Raw genomic sequence first — 16,692 nt, 5'->3', positions numbered from 1 at the left:
GTAAAAAATATTCAAAAACTAAATTACCGTGAATCAACGTCTCTTGTGGAAGTTACTAACTACAATAGATGCTTGAGAATGACCAGCATGGATAAAGGACTTTCTAGAACATGCCCCAGTTAAGAGCTAGTTCTTGTACGGTTCATTACTGTTTATACTTGATTTTGATGAAGCTTTAAGCTAAATCCTTTTAACAAGCGTTCATATGGTTAAGGTAATGAATTAATAATTGATGGGCCAAAATCTTGGAAGATGGGACAAGGATGCATACTGGCCAACTTTCCACAGTCAAAGTTTCAACCTTTCACCCACTTGAAATTTGGAAGATACCATGTCATCATCATGAGTGGTAGTCGATTATGTGGGTACTTTTCAATTACTACAATACCCTTCAGAATCTAAAAAATGACTGGATCTGATTACAGAATCGAACAACCTTATCCTCAAAGGTTCCAACTTGCAATGCCTCCTGCATTTGCAGGCTAAAAATACAGAAGAATAAGGAAAAGAAAAAAAAGGTAGAGAGGCAAAAAAGAAAGGAAAAAATGGCATTATATTTTCTCCCAACTGCACACCCCTTCTGCGTACCATCATCACCCTCTTTGTCATTGGCAACACAAACACATCTTTACCACCCCATCAATTGTAGTGTGAAAAGGCAATTAACACTTTGCAAAGCAGTTAATCAGTCATCAGTACATCCTCCAATTCTGACCAAAAGAGGCTTATCCATCAGTTTTCTCACCACTTTTGTGCTTTCATTTGCTGGTGAGGGTTCTCATGCTGCTATTCTTGAAGCAGATGATGACGAGGAGCTCTTGGAGAAAGTAAAGAGGGACAGGAAAAAGAGACTTGAAAGACAAGGTGTGATCAAATCCTCCACCAAAGAAACAGGTCTGATCCTGCAAAAATGACATTTTACTTCTCCCTATATTACATCATCAGGTGAATGTGGATGTACTCTCAAATTTACCTAAAGATGCCCAGTAATTTACATGATTGGTTTGTTCTATTATGTGTTTCCTGAACCTGAAATTCATTTTCAATGCTCTTTACTTTAATTGATTCACTTTGTTCACTCTGGAATGCAAATAAATGTTATATTGATAAGTTTAGAGTTTGCAAACTATAGCAGTAAGGTAGTTGAGCCTAATTCTTGAGGGTGTGAATGAACAAAAATCTCTCAAAAGTGCATACATTGGCGTCTTCTATTGTCTAGTGTAAACAAATTTTACAGAATCATCCAAGTTTGAGGTTGTATCTTAAGTGTAACAATATAAACAATTATCCGTTTCTCCGACAAATTCACAAATATTAACTTGGCTTTTGGTTCATAGGAACTCAGAAATTTTCAATTGAATTAATAAATTTCAACACATGCAGAGCTAGCTGTACTGATCTATTTTACCTGTCTCCTTTAGGCTGTTTTTGGATGAGTGTAAAATTAAAAACATTTATACTGTCAATGTGTTTCAATTAAATTCTTATTTTTAACCATCTGGAACGGAACCTAGCTTTACTTTTCAAAAGAAAAAGTTATTTGGTCTCTGCGTCTCAAGGCATGGTTGTGGCTTAGCTAGTATATATAGTGCCAGCTCAGTGAAACAGTCAGAGAACTGAGATTTGAAGAGACCACACTAGCTGAGCTTAATTTTCTCCTCTCAACCATGGTAAATCTCAAGAGTGAGATAGAACTCTCATTTCTCTTACATGATGAATTTCTATTCATTTTTTCTTGTATTAATGTGCTCAAGTTCCATTCACAATACCAAAAACACATGTCTTTTAGGGGTAGTATAAAAGAAAATGTTTAGGCTGCCTTCTTTTTCACTAAATTGTTAAATTCAGGCAGCTCAATTTCCCTTAGTGACTTAGCAACTCAAAATTGAAAAATATTTGCAGGGTATCTTCAGGATCTGGTATATAAACTGAGTGAAGTTGGTAAAGCAATTGAAAACAATGATCTACCTAAAGCCGCTTCTGTCTTTGGGAGTGGCACTGATACTGATTGGGTCCAGAAAGCTAACATAGCTTTGAATAAGGTTAGTTTGATTTCTTAAACAGTTGAAGTCCTTAAACGTGTCAGCTACTAATCAGTTTCAATCATAACACTATTATCACCATACTAGTGTGATCCTATCAGAAGTCCGTAGATGGTGTACTTTGCTATGATAACATCAACCATCTATTTTCTTTGCCAATCACTTAATCTGCAGCAGTTTTTCGTCCTTGGTATCTAAACTCTCGTATATTAGCTGCATCTCGTTCTGAATTTTCACAATGGGAGAAAACTGGTACCTTCATTATCATTGTCAAGTGGTAAAGATTAAAAACCTGAGGTGTATGATACAATGAAGTTGAATATTAGAACATACTCTCTAATCTCCATTTAAAAGTTTGAATTTTCTGGAAGGAGAATTTTTTGAATAAAGTTTCTACTTATTTAAAAGTGTGTCATGATACCATCACTCTTTATTCAAATATTGTTAATTGGATATCTTACAGTTTCTGGGTAATCTTTTTAACAGTTGAGTGCCAGTCCTGAAGAAAAGAATGAGGTTGACACATTCAATTCCTCCATAGTTTCATTGATTTCATCAGGTATCAATATTCATACACAACACAAGTAATTTTTTTATTCATTTATGATTTTTTTATTTATTCAGGTTTATGTAATTAAGAGTCAGGGCGCACTATAAATGGTGGCTACAAGATCCCTTGCCTTAAGCTAACTCTTATTTATGTTTTTTATTTTGTGGCAGTTGCTAAGAATGACGTTGAGTCCTCCAAAATTGCCTTTGTGTCTTCGGCCAGTGCTTTTGAGAAGTGGACCTCCTTGACAGGGCTGATAGTTCAGCTTAAAGGGCTTTGATGGAAGCTACAACACAGTTTATCTCATCTCAAAATTTGTTAAATACGTTAACTTCTTGCCTGGGTCACCTAATTGGTGTCTTGCTGCAGTCTCATTTCAGCTTTATCCATCACCACTCCAAAATACCAACTTACTCATCATTCGTTGCTCAAAATCTTTGGGCTTGAGTGTGAATAGTCTCGAGCAAAATTGCAATTTTGATGTTGTCGAGAATTGAACTTAATGTTTTTTCTTGTTCAGCAGACAGCACAAATAAAAGGCTTTCAAGTTGTTGTAGGAAGATCAAAATTAAATTGTGGTTTGGGTCAAATACAGAACCATTCTTTGATTATTTTGTTATTCACTGCACCATCTTCACTTTTACCACCCCTTGTTTGGCCAATAAAAGAGCAGAAAAATTCGCCGAGGGTAATGAGCAACACTACCCATATTCAAGGCTAATTGTTATAACTATTGCTCTTTTTTTAAACCATCCGTATTCTTACACAAACAAACAGAGCATCTTCCTTTAAATATGTTACACAACTCACTCGATACTGTTTATTACATAAATACACTCATGATATGTTAGTTTAGTAATATAATGAAAATATAAATAATACCTGCAGCGTGAATTGGACCGATCTTTCAGCCCGGCCAAATGGCAGTAAACATGCAAATTACGCTATAATTCCTGAAATAACAATTTAGGAGTAAATGAAATATTTGGGTTCACGATCGTACACGATTACAGGTCCACATCACATACAAGTATCTTACAACATAACTTTACGAAGGGAGCTAGAAGCTACACGTCTCTACAATACATAGAGGGATGGTACATTATAGAACTACTCTATCATTGTCTATAGTTTCAATAAACAATCAGATAAATAACATCACAACAAAACTACAGTCATACTCGGACAGATCTAGTGGGGTCAGAAAGAGAGAAGAGAACCCAAGTTTATTATTCCTTATTTGGGTGCTTTCACCTAACCAGTTCAGCTTCCATTCTCAGTCAGCTCTGATTCAGCCTTCTTATTTATATCGTGAACCTTAAAATGTGCTTCATCATTCACCTGAGTGCCTTTGTTATGTTCCACCTTATTCTCTCCTTCCAGTTCAACCTTCTTCTCATTAGTTTCATCATCTTTCTTTGACTCCTCGAGCGGCTGTCCAACCTTTTCTTCATCCTTCACTTGAGATACTTGAGTACCTTTATTATGTTCCTCCTTATTCTCTCCTTCCAGTTCAACCTTTTTCTCATCAGTTCCATCATCTTTCTTTGTCTCCTCCAGTGGCTGTTCAATCTTTTCTTCATCTTTACTCTGAACAACTTCAGAGCCCTCAACTACTTTGTCCTCGAGTTTCTCTTTTGAGGCATGTACCTCTGCATCAGCAATCTTGAAATTTTCATCATCCTTAGGTTTATCAGTATTTTCTCCAGGATGAGTGGATTCCTTGCCATCTGTATTTTCTGCTTTCTTCTCATCTTGGTTTTCCTCCACAACATTTTTTTCCTGCTCTAAATCTTTATGATCCTTAGTTTCATCAGCTTCTTCCATTTGCACTTCTTTTGTTTCATCTTTTTCATCTTCCTGAGAAGCTTCTTTTTTCAAAGCTGGCGATTTCTTGCCACGTTTCTTTGGGGGCTCATATTCTGGAGGAGGAGTAGTCTTCACCTTCTCACTGATTCTTGCTGATCTTCTTGGGGTCTCACCAGTCCCCCAATCAAATTCAGATACAGCTGGGCCACCAGGGTGTGCTTTCAAATACTGCTCCAGTTGCTTCCGATTGTGGATCTCCTCTCCAGTTGGTGCAGTGAATACAATCTCATTTTTCTTTGGGGTTCCATACTTTTTCGGAAAGAACTGCAAAGGAAATATGATTTATGAATAATCTTATATGCCTAAACACAACAAATTAACAACAGTAATACATAGCAACTTTAATACATACAAGATTTTTGTTTATGTTAGTGACTTCCACAAGTAATTCCTAGTGTGCAATATTCATATCACAATAACATTACACTGACGTATTTGGTACTAATGCAATTAAAACACAACTTATCATTTTAATAGCAAATTAAACCCTTGACAAAATTTGATTATGTTTTCTTGTTCCCTTAATTTCAAAAAATGTTTTTACAGTTCTATGCATATATGTGGCTAGTTAAACATCACAGGCTGTTATTTATAAGCTAGCAGTTTTACTGTTAAAACTTCAGGAAAAGAGTAGCATGGCACCAAATTAACCTTTTTCAGTCAGAAGGCTTTTCTTTCCCTCTTTAATTCTTCCATTCAGGCTATACCTGGGAAAAGTGAAAGTTCATGGAATGGTGCGGAGGAGACGAAAAATGTGAAGGCAAGTATCCGAGGCCCATACTGTGACCAATAAACAAAAAAAATGCACACATATGGACTGTATATGAACCATTTACTAATCTAAAATTGCAGTATAGAAAGTAAATAGACAATATCATGCAGCAAAAGGCCCCACAGTTTATCTTGGGAATAAGGTGACAACACCTGCTTACAAAACTCATAAAAGCCTATCATGTTTTGTATTATACAAAGACCTTTTTGTAGTCTGTTTATTTTCAGAGTTTGTAGGGAGGTTGAGCGCTCAAGATTCCTTCTGTGCCTTAGATCACCCCAAAAATATGCAATAACTTGTTATATATAAAATCATGTGTAAATGCCAGTATCTCCACAATGATCTAATGGAGGAACACTAGATAGCTCAAACTCTCAATAAGTATTCTAAAATATCTTTCATGAGGTGATTGCTTAGATTTTGTAAAGGTTTTATGTTTTCTAAACCTCAGGAAATCAGTGCAGTTTAATTCAAGAAATATGATAAAGTCTGTTACATGGTGGGTTACTTCTATGTACAATATGAGGGAGAAAGAAGGAAAAAAACCTGGGGTTAGTTTTCAGAAATGTTGCATAACATAAAAAAAAATGCAAATATGATATTGATAATATTATGATTGTTTTTACATGGTAAAACCAGATTACTTCTCTTCCAGTAAATAATCAGAAGTTGATGACATTTTAACTATTTTTTTGTAAGAAAGATGTGTTTAATAAAGAAAAGTGACAACTCAAAGAAGAAAGTAATAAAAAAATGGATGTAAACAACTGTAAAAAAAATATTAATAAAATTATTTTTCATGCTCATTAAAGCTTCACCTACAAAAGTAACATTAAATGTTTCATGTAGATTGCCAGGCACGATTGTAGCATTCATATAAATAAGGTATTCAGTATAAGAAGTAAAATTTATACAAGGAAATAACCAGATTTAAAAGTCGCAAGGAAGCATAACATGCTCCAAAAGTCCCTGATTAAGCTGATTTTGTTGCAAATAATACATTAACACAGAAGTTGCACTATTTGCTTAAAGCTATATGATCCCTTCCTTACCACAAGTGTTGAAATGTCCAGAGCCCAGCTAAGAACCACACCAAATAAGTCCTAAATTACCATTAAGTCTGAGACAGTTTTAGCTGAACACCTTAAAACTAAACAGGATGTGGGAAAATTGAGAACTGAACAAGAAACTGTACTGGGATCTCAAACACTAAATTATTCAAGATTTGTTTATAATTTCAGCAACTCATTTTTTGTTAGGAATCCAAAATTGAAAAGAGAAAGAAGAGTAATATTTTTGATGGTATAGACTAAAAAGAACACAAAATAGGAGAGCACTCTCTCCTCCAAGGGTTTCCCCTTCACAAAGAGCTAAAGCTTCATGAAGGAAACCTCACTCACCCTAACAACCTAACTAACAATTACTTATTAATCTGTTTCCTCCTATCATACACATTATATCCTATCATTTTTTCACCTACTTTGGGGGAACGGGGAGGAATGTTTGTTAAGAACTTGGCAGGTGATCCTGATTTAGATACAAGAATAAACTATTCAGTATTCATATTTCCTGAACAATGGTAACGTGTAAAAGGTATCTTGTCAAATGGAGAATGATAACTTTACTCACAATCCTGGAGTCCAACCTCATCTACTGTGACACACAAAACCAAATATTTTCAGTCTAAAAAATTATCCAATGTATTTAAAGAGCCACAGTCAACAAAAAATATGGTAAAGGAAAACCAGAGAATATGCTCACTATCACAGGCTAACGAACCCTCTAAAAGCATTAGGACAAAATTTGAGAATGAGAAATTATGTTGGGCTCAAACATGAAATATCTTGAGATATTTTATGATTTCTGCCACTTCAGTTTCCGGGAACTAGGAGGGTATTAAGAAGCGAAAGCTGATTTTGATACAAGAATAACACAAGTATGAATGCCCATGAAAGAATAATAATGAAAGAGACTTAGAAAATGTAGAATGGTGCCTTTTCACCAGTAGTTCAACTTAACCAAGTTTTCCCGTTGTTTTGAAAAGCAAATACTAGAAGTTCATCTATGATTGTGAAAAAGCAAGTTAATTGGTAACGCTGCACATCCTAATACTATCACTGAATAAATCAAATAAAAACAACCAAGTGAACCAACAATAAAGCAACAAAAGATATCATATTAGAACAAATGGAGCTGCCAATAAACAATAAGTCAAACTTCGTTGAGTTTCCATGCACAATTTTGTAAGAAAAAAATCAATGATATATAAACACCAAGATCGGGAACAATGAAGTAAATAGTATGATATCCACGATATCAAATCCAAAAACAAAAACCTAAAAAACAAAGAAAATTCCAGAAAGGAAGGCAAAATATATTTGCACAAAATTTTAGTGCTACATGGGCAGCAAACTTCTTCGGTCACGACTATTAGCTATAAAAGTGGAAACTTTCTTGTAACTACGACATAAATAAAATCTTTTTTTTTTACAAAAAATAAATAAAATCTTTACTGCAGGTAAACTGCAAATATGAATGCAACCCCTTGCAGAAACTTCCAAAACTTCACAAATGCAACGAAATAAACATGTAAACGGAATATTGCAAGGCATACTTTTCAAACCTATCAAAATCCCTTTTCTAACACAGAAACAGAGAACACATCTAGAAAACCCTGGCATGCTACTCAACACTCGGCAGAGAGACAATTTTCCGAATTCAGAAGACAAAAAGCCCAAACCTTTGCAGCGAATTTCGCAGCATAAATAGTCAGCGCGTCACAATTTGATAAGCAACAAGCAAATGCGAAAAGAGAAAATAAAATCCCTAGGTTGGGGTACCATATAGCAAAACGAAACACAATCACAAAAACAAACGAAACCCACAGAATTTCCAGCAAAAACCCACAAAAAGGCACAGGATAACAAGAATTCCTAAAAGAAAATTGAATAGTCAAAGAAGAAGGAAGACAAGGAATCAGAAGTGGAACCTTCTTCTTCCAACCAGTTGGAGCAGGAAGTTCCAACGACAGAGGTTCTTCCCCTGCACCCGCACCCGCACCAGCACCAGCACCAGCAGCGCCAACCTCCTTCTCCACTGAACTCGCCATTTTCACCTAACAATTTCCTAAGAAAAAAAAATCAGAAAATTAAGGAAGAGGCACTGTACCAAAAATTGGAAAAGTAAATAGAATTTGTAATTTGTGAAGTCTTTTGGATAATTTTAAAAATAATTGAAGGAAATGAGGAAACGCGAGAGGGAGCAAAGAAAATACTTGGACTTTGTTTTGTTTTGATTTCGGTTGAGTTTTGGAGTCGAATTGGGTCTTTTTGTTGTGTGTCTAGAGAGAGAAAGAGAGAGTTGAATTAGAAGAGGAGAAAAGGGATTGAATTTATTTATATAATAATATTTAATAATTAATAATTAATTATTACAAAAATTAGAATTAAAATTAAGCAGTGAAGGGACACCTTGGAGAATGGCACAAAAATACGGTTCTCTCACAGAAAGAGTTTGTGAGGATATTTGTGTTGGGTACTTCCAACCGTGACAGCCTTCTTTCTTTGTGCCACCTGTCCCACGAATCCTCCTTTTTATTTTTTTGATTTATTATTATCTCAGCTTTCAATCTATCTTTTTCGAGTACGTTAAGACACGCCTGTTATCAGTTTGATTAATACCTTTTTTTCAATATCCCACACTCAACTAAAAAATGTCTGGATGAAGGTTCTTCCGTAATTGAGTTGGGTGAAACCAGTATTAGTCAAATTAATATAATAATTAAAAAATATATAAAATAATATTACAAAAATATGTTGTGATCTTAAAAGTTAACACCATAATTCGTTTGTACTTTTGGTACTTATTTATTTGGCACATAAAAAATGTTTCCTTTTAATCAAACTATCTTAACTGTGAATCTTACAAACATTCAATCTGCATTTTTATCTATATATTTTTACAAAAAAAAAAACTTCGTTTATGGGAAAACAAGAACTTAAGAAAGCTTTAAAAAATTTTATGGATGAAATATTATTTATTGCAATAATTAAATCACGCACAAAGACTAACACCTGAAGATATATTTATTTCATGTACAATATAAACAATGATTAATATAAATATGATTGACAAAACGTGTTTTAATGTCGTAGTTAAACAAATGAACAACGAAAAGTTTGTCTTAAGTTATACAACAACTTTCTCAACATCCTTAACCAAATCACATGGAGAAATGCGTTACGAAACATTTATTTGGTGAACTTCTTATTTTCTAATTATTGTCACTGTTAAGACCATATGTATAATTACCATTTTTGCCATTGGGGCAAATGTTTCATCATACTCTATTCTCTTTTTTATTTCTCTTTTTGATAATGTATAAAGATGACAAGTCTCGTTTCAAACGTTTATATCCTCTCATCTGAGCAATTTTTTTATTTTGTATAAACATTTACTTTTTAGAGCTTTCTTTTCAAGTAGGAGTTTCTACATAAATCCATGTATCATTCTCTTCCAAGGCTCATATATCGTTGACCATTTGATTCAAAATCATACCATTTTCACACCTCGAGATACAAAGTATTTATTAGATTCCAAATCATATATGTATAATATAGACTGATCGATCAACTCAAGCCCAAAGCGGGCGGTTGGTCAACCCTCCAAAACCTTCAAAATAGCGTAGACCGATCAGTCACTAAACGCGTTGATGACCGTTCGGTCTCTTACATATTAAAGACAATGTGATTATTTAGGTAAAACATGCTTATGAGATATTGGGTCGTAATTAGGCCAACTATAACCAAAAGCTCATTTCGAAACCTATAAATAAAGAGATAAGGTAAGAAGGTAAGTTGGTTGCATTTATTGGACATTTAAGACTTAATTATGATAACCCATAAGTAATCTAACATTGATTTGAGGATTAGAGTGCTTTTAGCAGGTACACCCACCTACTCGAACTTGTGACTGATTTAAATTGTGAAGATGTGGTTCTCTCCCCAACATACTGAAACAATACAATTTTCATCTTTTTTACCCGTAGAAATACCCCACAAATATACACTTTCGACTCTTACTAACAAATATATATATATATATATATATATATATATATATATATATATATATATATATATATATATTCAAGTATCATTTCATAACAAATCACATAATATATTTAATAAATATTAATAAAATAAAATCATAATATCATATTAAAAAATAAATTTAAATTTAAATTTAACTTATGTCACATAATCAAAATATAAAATAGAAATTAAAATGTAAATTTTTTACATTTATTTATATATTATAATTTATTTTTATTTACAACTAATATAAGATTTCTAACAAACTTATAAAAAACAAATAACATGTAAAAAATCTTTTTATTGTATTCATAATATAAAAATTAAGAGTTTGAACTGAATTATGTCCACAGTGTCTAATTTCTAATTTCTAATTTCATACCTCAAACTTCACGTGTCACGTAATTTAATACTATTTAAACTTTAAAAACACATTGGTATATATAAATATTAAAAGATAATAAAATTATGAAATATAAGACTTTTAACCCTTCATGAAATAACATGTAAAACATAAAAAATGTGTACTCTTACTGCGTAGGTGAAGTGTGCGATTTGTGTTGAAGAGTAAGAATTGTGTTGAATATCTTTTTAATTTCCGAAAGAAATTTGATTTTTTCTAGTTTCTATTAATTTGGTCTGATCCAACGATTTCAAAAATAAAATGACTTTGCATGTGTTGTTCGAAAAAAATTCAAACACATGTGATTTTTGAAGTCTTAAAATTTTAAACTAATGATATTAATTTTCACTTTTAAAATTTTCAATTCTGATTTGAAACCAATTCTAATCCTAAATAAAAAATATTTGATAAAATGTAAATTTTAATAAAAATATCAATATAATAGTTATATAAAAATTAAATTTATTTTTAATTTGGAGATATAAAATTACTTATTTTTTTAAAGTTTGGAACTAAATTAAACTAAAACAATAAATATAGAAATCAAATTAAATATAAAATATTAATTTAAAATATGAGATCCAAAACAATAAATATAGAAATCAAATTAAATATAAAATATTAATTCTAAAATATGAGATCCACCTGTAACATGATGTTAACTTGATCTATGCATATTATTATTTTTTAATTAAAAGAATAAAAAAAACCATAAAAATTACGAGTTGATATGTGATTGATATAGTTTACTATTCATTAATTATTTAAACGGTATTAGTAATAATGATCAAATTGAATAAAATCGACAAAAATTAGAATCAAATTAAAAAAATTTAAATTTAACTTATTATTTATGTTAATTTATAGAAATTCAAAACAAGATTTTGGAGATCTTTTTCAAAAACTAAAGATATAATAATATTTTTAATTATTTAACCTGATGATCTTAATTATAAATGAATTGATAAATAAAACAAATCAACGAAGTAAACTTTAACTGGGTCCACCTGCACTCCTAGTGAATCCCAAAATTACATATTAATCTAATTAATTAAGACGTAAATAATAAGCACATCAACCAAAAAAAAAGGTGCAAAGAAATTCCTAAAGGCCCAAATAAATTCCTTAAAAAAGTAGAAAAATTTGTAATTATAAAATATATATAAAAAAAGAAAAGCTGTATATTTTAGAATTATGGGAGGTGTAGAAAGTATGATCGTTGTTGGGCTTAGAGAAACCATATTTTTATCTCTATCATAAAAATTGTTGGCCGACCCAAAAAAATCTATCAAATTGCTGAACTCCAATAGCCACATAGAATGTTACACCATGATCATTAAACAAAGGTTTAATGTCTCGGTAGGTCCCTATTTTCGGCGTGAATCTCAAATAGGTCCCTTTTCTTTTCGGCGTCTCAATTGGGTCCCCATTTTTGTAAAATTGTAACAATTAGGGGTCTGCCGTCAAATTGGACAAACGGCCGTTTAATTGTTGCTTACGTGTCAGATGGGAATCATGCCACGTGTCATTACTGAAAACACTATTCATGCCACGTAAGCAACAATTAAACGGCCGTTTGTCCAATTTGACGGCAGACCCCTAATTGTTACAATTTTACAAAAATGGGGACCCAATTGAGACGCCGAAAAGAAAAGGGACCTATTTGAAATTCACGCCAAAAATAGGGACCTACCGAGACATTAAACCTTAAACAAATAAATAATAAACTGAATTAGTTATTAAAATAACAAGCATAAGTTAAAATAAATAAAAAACAATACACTTAAAAATATTATTTCAACTCCTACATTTTCCTAATAACATTGAGTTTGACCTTTGTAGACGTTGAAATGATAAATTATAAAGGCTAATATTTAGTAACTTAAAAAAAGAAATAATATTTTTATTTTAGTATCATTGCACTTATTTATTTGGTAAGTGAGAGAAAGGAGTACCAAAAACAGAAGACCTTTTATAACTTGTATATTTAATAAGTATTGTCTTATATCCATTTCTATAAAAAAAATATTATATATGTATTTATTCTTTTACTGTCTTAAATATTAATGACATAAATAATTAATAAACATATTGGGAAAAGTAAAAATAATTAAATGTGTTATAAATGAGTATAGTAATATATAAGTATATCCATATGCTGATTAAGCAAGTATAGCATTAGATATTATACAAATACGTATCTTTACTCCATGATTCGTATTTATATCAAATATACTAAACATATATATATATATATATATATATATATATATATATATATATATATATATATATTAACTTTCTAAAAACTTATCAATAATTTTTCACGTTAATTCTATTTAAAATTTAATTTAATTATGAATTTAAAAATATTATTATTATTTTCTTCAACCTCTAAATATATTTTAATATAATATGTTTAAATATTTTTGATATAATATATATTTACTAACATAAAAAAACATCGAACACATATTTAATTCATGAAAAAAATATACATTTATATATCTTGATGCATAGAATAACAGTCTTGTTACCAAACATTATATGAACACAAGTTCCCATAATTGAGGTGAGGAATCAACATATCCTTTTCATGAGGGTCATAATTTTTGAGTATAAAGTTGAAGAGAATTAAAAATCTCCATATTATTTCTTCCCTACATCGTGAGTATAAAATAGATAATGATTTTGCTTTTGAAGGAGAAATCAAAACGTGGTCATGATATGTTATTATAAGTAGAATAATCTTTTATCATGTTATGTGGTTCGTTTTCATTTTTGAGATTCTTTTTTCCGAATTTTATTTGGTAAAGTTTATAAAAATAAATAAGTTGCATTTGCAGGGACAACTTTTATTTTCTTTTTAAACTTTACATAAGAATGGAGCTACGGTACAATTATCCCTAAAATATTTTTAAAAAGTTGAACTTTTTTAACCAAAAAGAAAAAGAAATATTTATCTTTTAAAATTTGAACTAGTTATTTAAAGAGATATTTCCTTTACTTTCTTAAGTTATGAAATTATTTTAGTAAAAGTATATTGACATATTTGTAATTTAAGGAAGATACTATATGTTGGTTTATTTAAACTATAACATTTATTTTTATGTTGGGTGCCATATCTGTTTATATCTCTTCTAACTCAATTATAGTAGAAAGTCGTATTACTATATGTGATTTTTTTTTTCTTGTTTCTCGCTATGAATGAATCTTCATTTTTTTTGTGAACTTTGACATCACCATTACTTTGTGTCCACTGTCTAGTTATCCTTTTAGTTTCCTTTTTACTCTATTTTACATTCTAAACATTTTACTCTATTATATTTATGTGTTTTCATTTGTACAATATCTATGTGTCTTCATTTGTATTTTTAGGTCACTTATTTAGGTATTTTATATTATTTTCAAAATTTAATGAATTAAATATATTTATATTCTTTAAATTTTGATGCAAAATTAAAATTTTTCTGTCTCAAATTTTAATTTATTTTGTTCTCTAAATTTTAAAAATAATTTAATATAATTTTTTAAATTAAATGACATTAATATTTTTTACATATTAAATTAAGTTATAAACTAACATTTAAATTATAATAAATGATATAAACAAGTTAAATACGTAATTTTGAAACAAACCTTTTAATACATAAAACACACAATGTAGTTAAATACAAAAAATATTATATGTATTACTAATTATTAAAGTTTAAAACCATGTTTCAATTTAAATTTAATTCATAGGTCAAGATAAAATGAATATTACTATTAAAAATCCATAACACCCAGATATGTGTATGGTGCTAATGATGGTAAGAGGCTATTTGATTACTTTGGTGTATCTTCACAAGGAAGAAATAGTAATATATGAATTTCTTGAGTCCTAGCTATTCAAAAGTTTTGAAAAATCCAGATAAAGAACTAACACTACTTACATGGATGAATGGCTAGGACCCCCGGTAACGGGGGATGGGACAGGGCTGCATTAGTCCTTTCTCTTCCGTTCAAAATCTAAATGTTGCCCAAGTCGTCTTCTTCTTTATGGCTCAAAAATTCTTCTTTTCACTAAACCTCATATTTTCCAACTCCAAGTTATGCAGCAGCACACTGTGTTATAGGCGGCGGTGATAAGAACGACGATCGAGTGGTAGAATCCTTAACCAGGTTAGCGTTTATTTCAATTACTTTTTACTATGTTTGCCTTCTTTTAATAAATCGACAATACCGATTCTTTTGTGCTGCTTTTGTTTTCTGTTTATTCTTAAAAATATATTTTCAGTCTTTTTTTTCCCTTTTCATCAATTTCTGTTTGCTTTCATCTTTTGCACTATTTTTTGTGATTACCCATTAATGTCAGGCTTTATCAGGTTTTCTGATATGTGAAATTTATGATTTTTAAGGTGTTTTCAGGATAATTGAAATCTTGCTTGCAATTAATGGCAAGTTTGTGCCTTTCTGACTGCCCTAATGTTTGTAAGAGTAATGGGTTGTTTAGTTCTTTCCTATGGGGATTGAGTTGAATCTTTGATGTTCCAATTTTAGGTTTTGGAAGGAATAGTATTTTAGTGTTTTGAAGTAGAATTTAAAATAAACTGATAAGTGTGGAGTTTTTAATATTTGTTTAATTCTTTGTTGTTTAATGACTTTATGATTGAAGATGAGGTTAGAGTAATATGAACCCTTGTTCTCGGTGCTGGAACTCTTCCATTTGGAACACTTTTTATTGAGCTTTTCTTCATCCTTTCAAGTATTTGGCTTGGGAGATTCTATTATGTTTTTGGTTTCTTGTCTTCTATTTCTAGTTATTGTTTGTGCTTAAGTAGTGTGTGTTGTCCTAACTTATATGCATCTATGTGTGGAAGATTGACAATGATGATGGAAGACATTCTTTGCTTCAGGTTCTGTGGCTCTTTACGTATTCCTATACTCCATCAACGACTTGGTCTTTGACCTGCAGAGTTTGAGTGGACCAGTCTCAGCCAAGCTTTACCTTGGCTATTCACTGTTCATGACCATTGCAACTATGTTGTCAACAGGCACCAGCAGCTTCCTTATGTCATCTGTAAAGATAGATGAGGTTCTTGAAACCATGCAAAAGGTTAATTGGTATAACTTCTACCTAGTCGGTTTTGTATTTTGATCATATTGCAGATTTTGTATCTTGATCATATTGCAGAGGAAGACAACAGATGATGTTTCATTCTTTGTCTAAAATTGTTGTCAAACAGTTTTATGTTGATGGAATCTGCAGTTTGTTCTGCTTCTGCCTGTTTGCGAGTTTCTTTAGAAGGTTGTAATTCAAACTATCTCATCTCATTTTAATACTGTAGAAAATTAATGCTAATTAGATATCTGGTTTCAGAACATGTTATGATACTCACAACGCTTTTGGGTTTTTAATTTTCTTTGTGGATTGAAGAATGGAAAATGACCTGGTATAAGATAGGAAAAGTGACTTATTATATACTATCAAGGATTTTATTTACACTTGATTTTAGCATATTATTGTATCAATTTTATTTTAGCAGGAACAGCTTGTACACGTGAGTTAATAATTGTTAATTAATTTACCGAATTTGTAAGTTGAAACTAACCTGTGTTTACTATGAATTTTATAAACTAGACGTGCTGATAATTGGTCTTTCTCTTTCATTTGAAAGAGCATAAATATGAGAAATATCTTAATTACATGGTTTCAGATTTTCATTTGTTATGAAATAGGTGATGATTGGTGAGGTGAACTTTCAGCAGGAAACCTGAAAATCAGTGATCCATAAATTTGTGATGTGTTTATAGTTTGTGATACATAACTACACCTATTAATCTGATGGTTACTTGAGATTACATTTAAAAAATGATTCTGCAACTATTTCTAATCTTTTTTCTTAAACACATTATGCAGTCGAATAACATGTTCTGTTGAAGGATAAATTGTTTTGTAAGTCTAATTTTAAAAGATTAAT

At 31.0% G+C, this 16,692-nt stretch overlaps 2 protein-coding genes and 1 long non-coding RNA gene across 4 annotated transcripts; 2 read left to right on the top strand and 1 right to left on the bottom strand.

Moving 5' to 3' along the window:
* The first annotated feature begins 469 nt into the window (after positions 1-469).
* Positions 470-3,203, top strand: LOC124829815 (chloroplast thylakoid lumen protein). Its single transcript, XM_047303385.2, has 4 exons — positions 470-894; positions 1,903-2,042; positions 2,529-2,601; positions 2,763-3,203. The coding sequence occupies exons 1-4, from the start codon at positions 546-548 to the stop codon at positions 2,870-2,872; spliced, it is 672 nt and encodes a 223-aa protein (XP_047159341.1). The 5' UTR covers positions 470-545; the 3' UTR covers positions 2,873-3,203.
* Positions 3,204-3,546: 343 nt separating this feature from the next.
* Positions 3,547-8,662, bottom strand: LOC124829813 (uncharacterized). Of its 2 annotated transcripts, none has more exons than XM_047303384.2 (3): positions 8,508-8,662; positions 8,223-8,359; positions 3,547-4,725 (listed from the first exon to the last, which is right to left on the bottom strand). In XM_047303384.2, exons 2-3 carry the CDS (start codon positions 8,340-8,342, stop codon positions 3,856-3,858), a joined length of 990 nt encoding a protein of 329 aa, XP_047159340.1. In that variant the 5' UTR covers positions 8,343-8,359; positions 8,508-8,662; the 3' UTR covers positions 3,547-3,855. The 2 variants fall into 2 exon arrangements, with proteins under 2 accessions (XP_047159340.1, XP_087961294.1); XM_088105168.1 differs by having other exon boundaries at positions 8,223-8,348; positions 8,508-8,526.
* Positions 8,663-14,553: 5,891 nt separating this feature from the next.
* On the top strand, positions 14,554-16,105 carry LOC148206971 (uncharacterized). The gene is made up of 2 exons (XR_015786732.1): positions 14,554-14,893; positions 15,628-16,105. It is a non-coding gene; the product is annotated as an uncharacterized LOC148206971 (long non-coding RNA).
* The last annotated feature ends 587 nt before the right edge of the window (positions 16,106-16,692 follow it).

Source organism: Vigna umbellata, chromosome 1 (assembly GCF_029865625.1).
Source record: "Vigna umbellata cultivar VRB3 chromosome 1, Vumbellata_1.0, whole genome shotgun sequence".
NCBI classification, from domain to species: domain Eukaryota; kingdom Viridiplantae; phylum Streptophyta; class Magnoliopsida; order Fabales; family Fabaceae; genus Vigna; species Vigna umbellata.
The sequence above is the reverse complement of the archived record's forward strand: the minus strand, read 5'-3'. Positions and strand labels throughout refer to the sequence as shown.

What these genes read in the sequence shown, in the direction of transcription:
- LOC124829813 (XM_047303384.2), bottom strand. Translation starts at nt 8,342, where the DNA reads ATGGCGAGTTCAGTGGAGAAGGAGGTTGGCGCTGCTGGTGCTGGTGCT. An exon ending in CAACTGGTTGGAAGAAGAAG is followed by an intron (nt 4,726 to 8,222) that starts GTTCCACTTCTG and finishes TTTCCTTTGCAG; the next exon opens with TTCTTTCCGAAAAAGTATGG.
- LOC124829815 (XM_047303385.2), top strand. Translation starts at nt 546, where the DNA reads ATGGCATTATATTTTCTCCCAACTGCACACCCCTTCTGCGTACCATCA. An exon ending in ATCCTCCACCAAAGAAACAG is followed by an intron (nt 895 to 1,902) that starts GTCTGATCCTGC and finishes AAATATTTGCAG; the next exon opens with GGTATCTTCAGGATCTGGTA. An exon ending in CTAACATAGCTTTGAATAAG is followed by an intron (nt 2,043 to 2,528) that starts GTTAGTTTGATT and finishes TCTTTTTAACAG; the next exon opens with TTGAGTGCCAGTCCTGAAGA.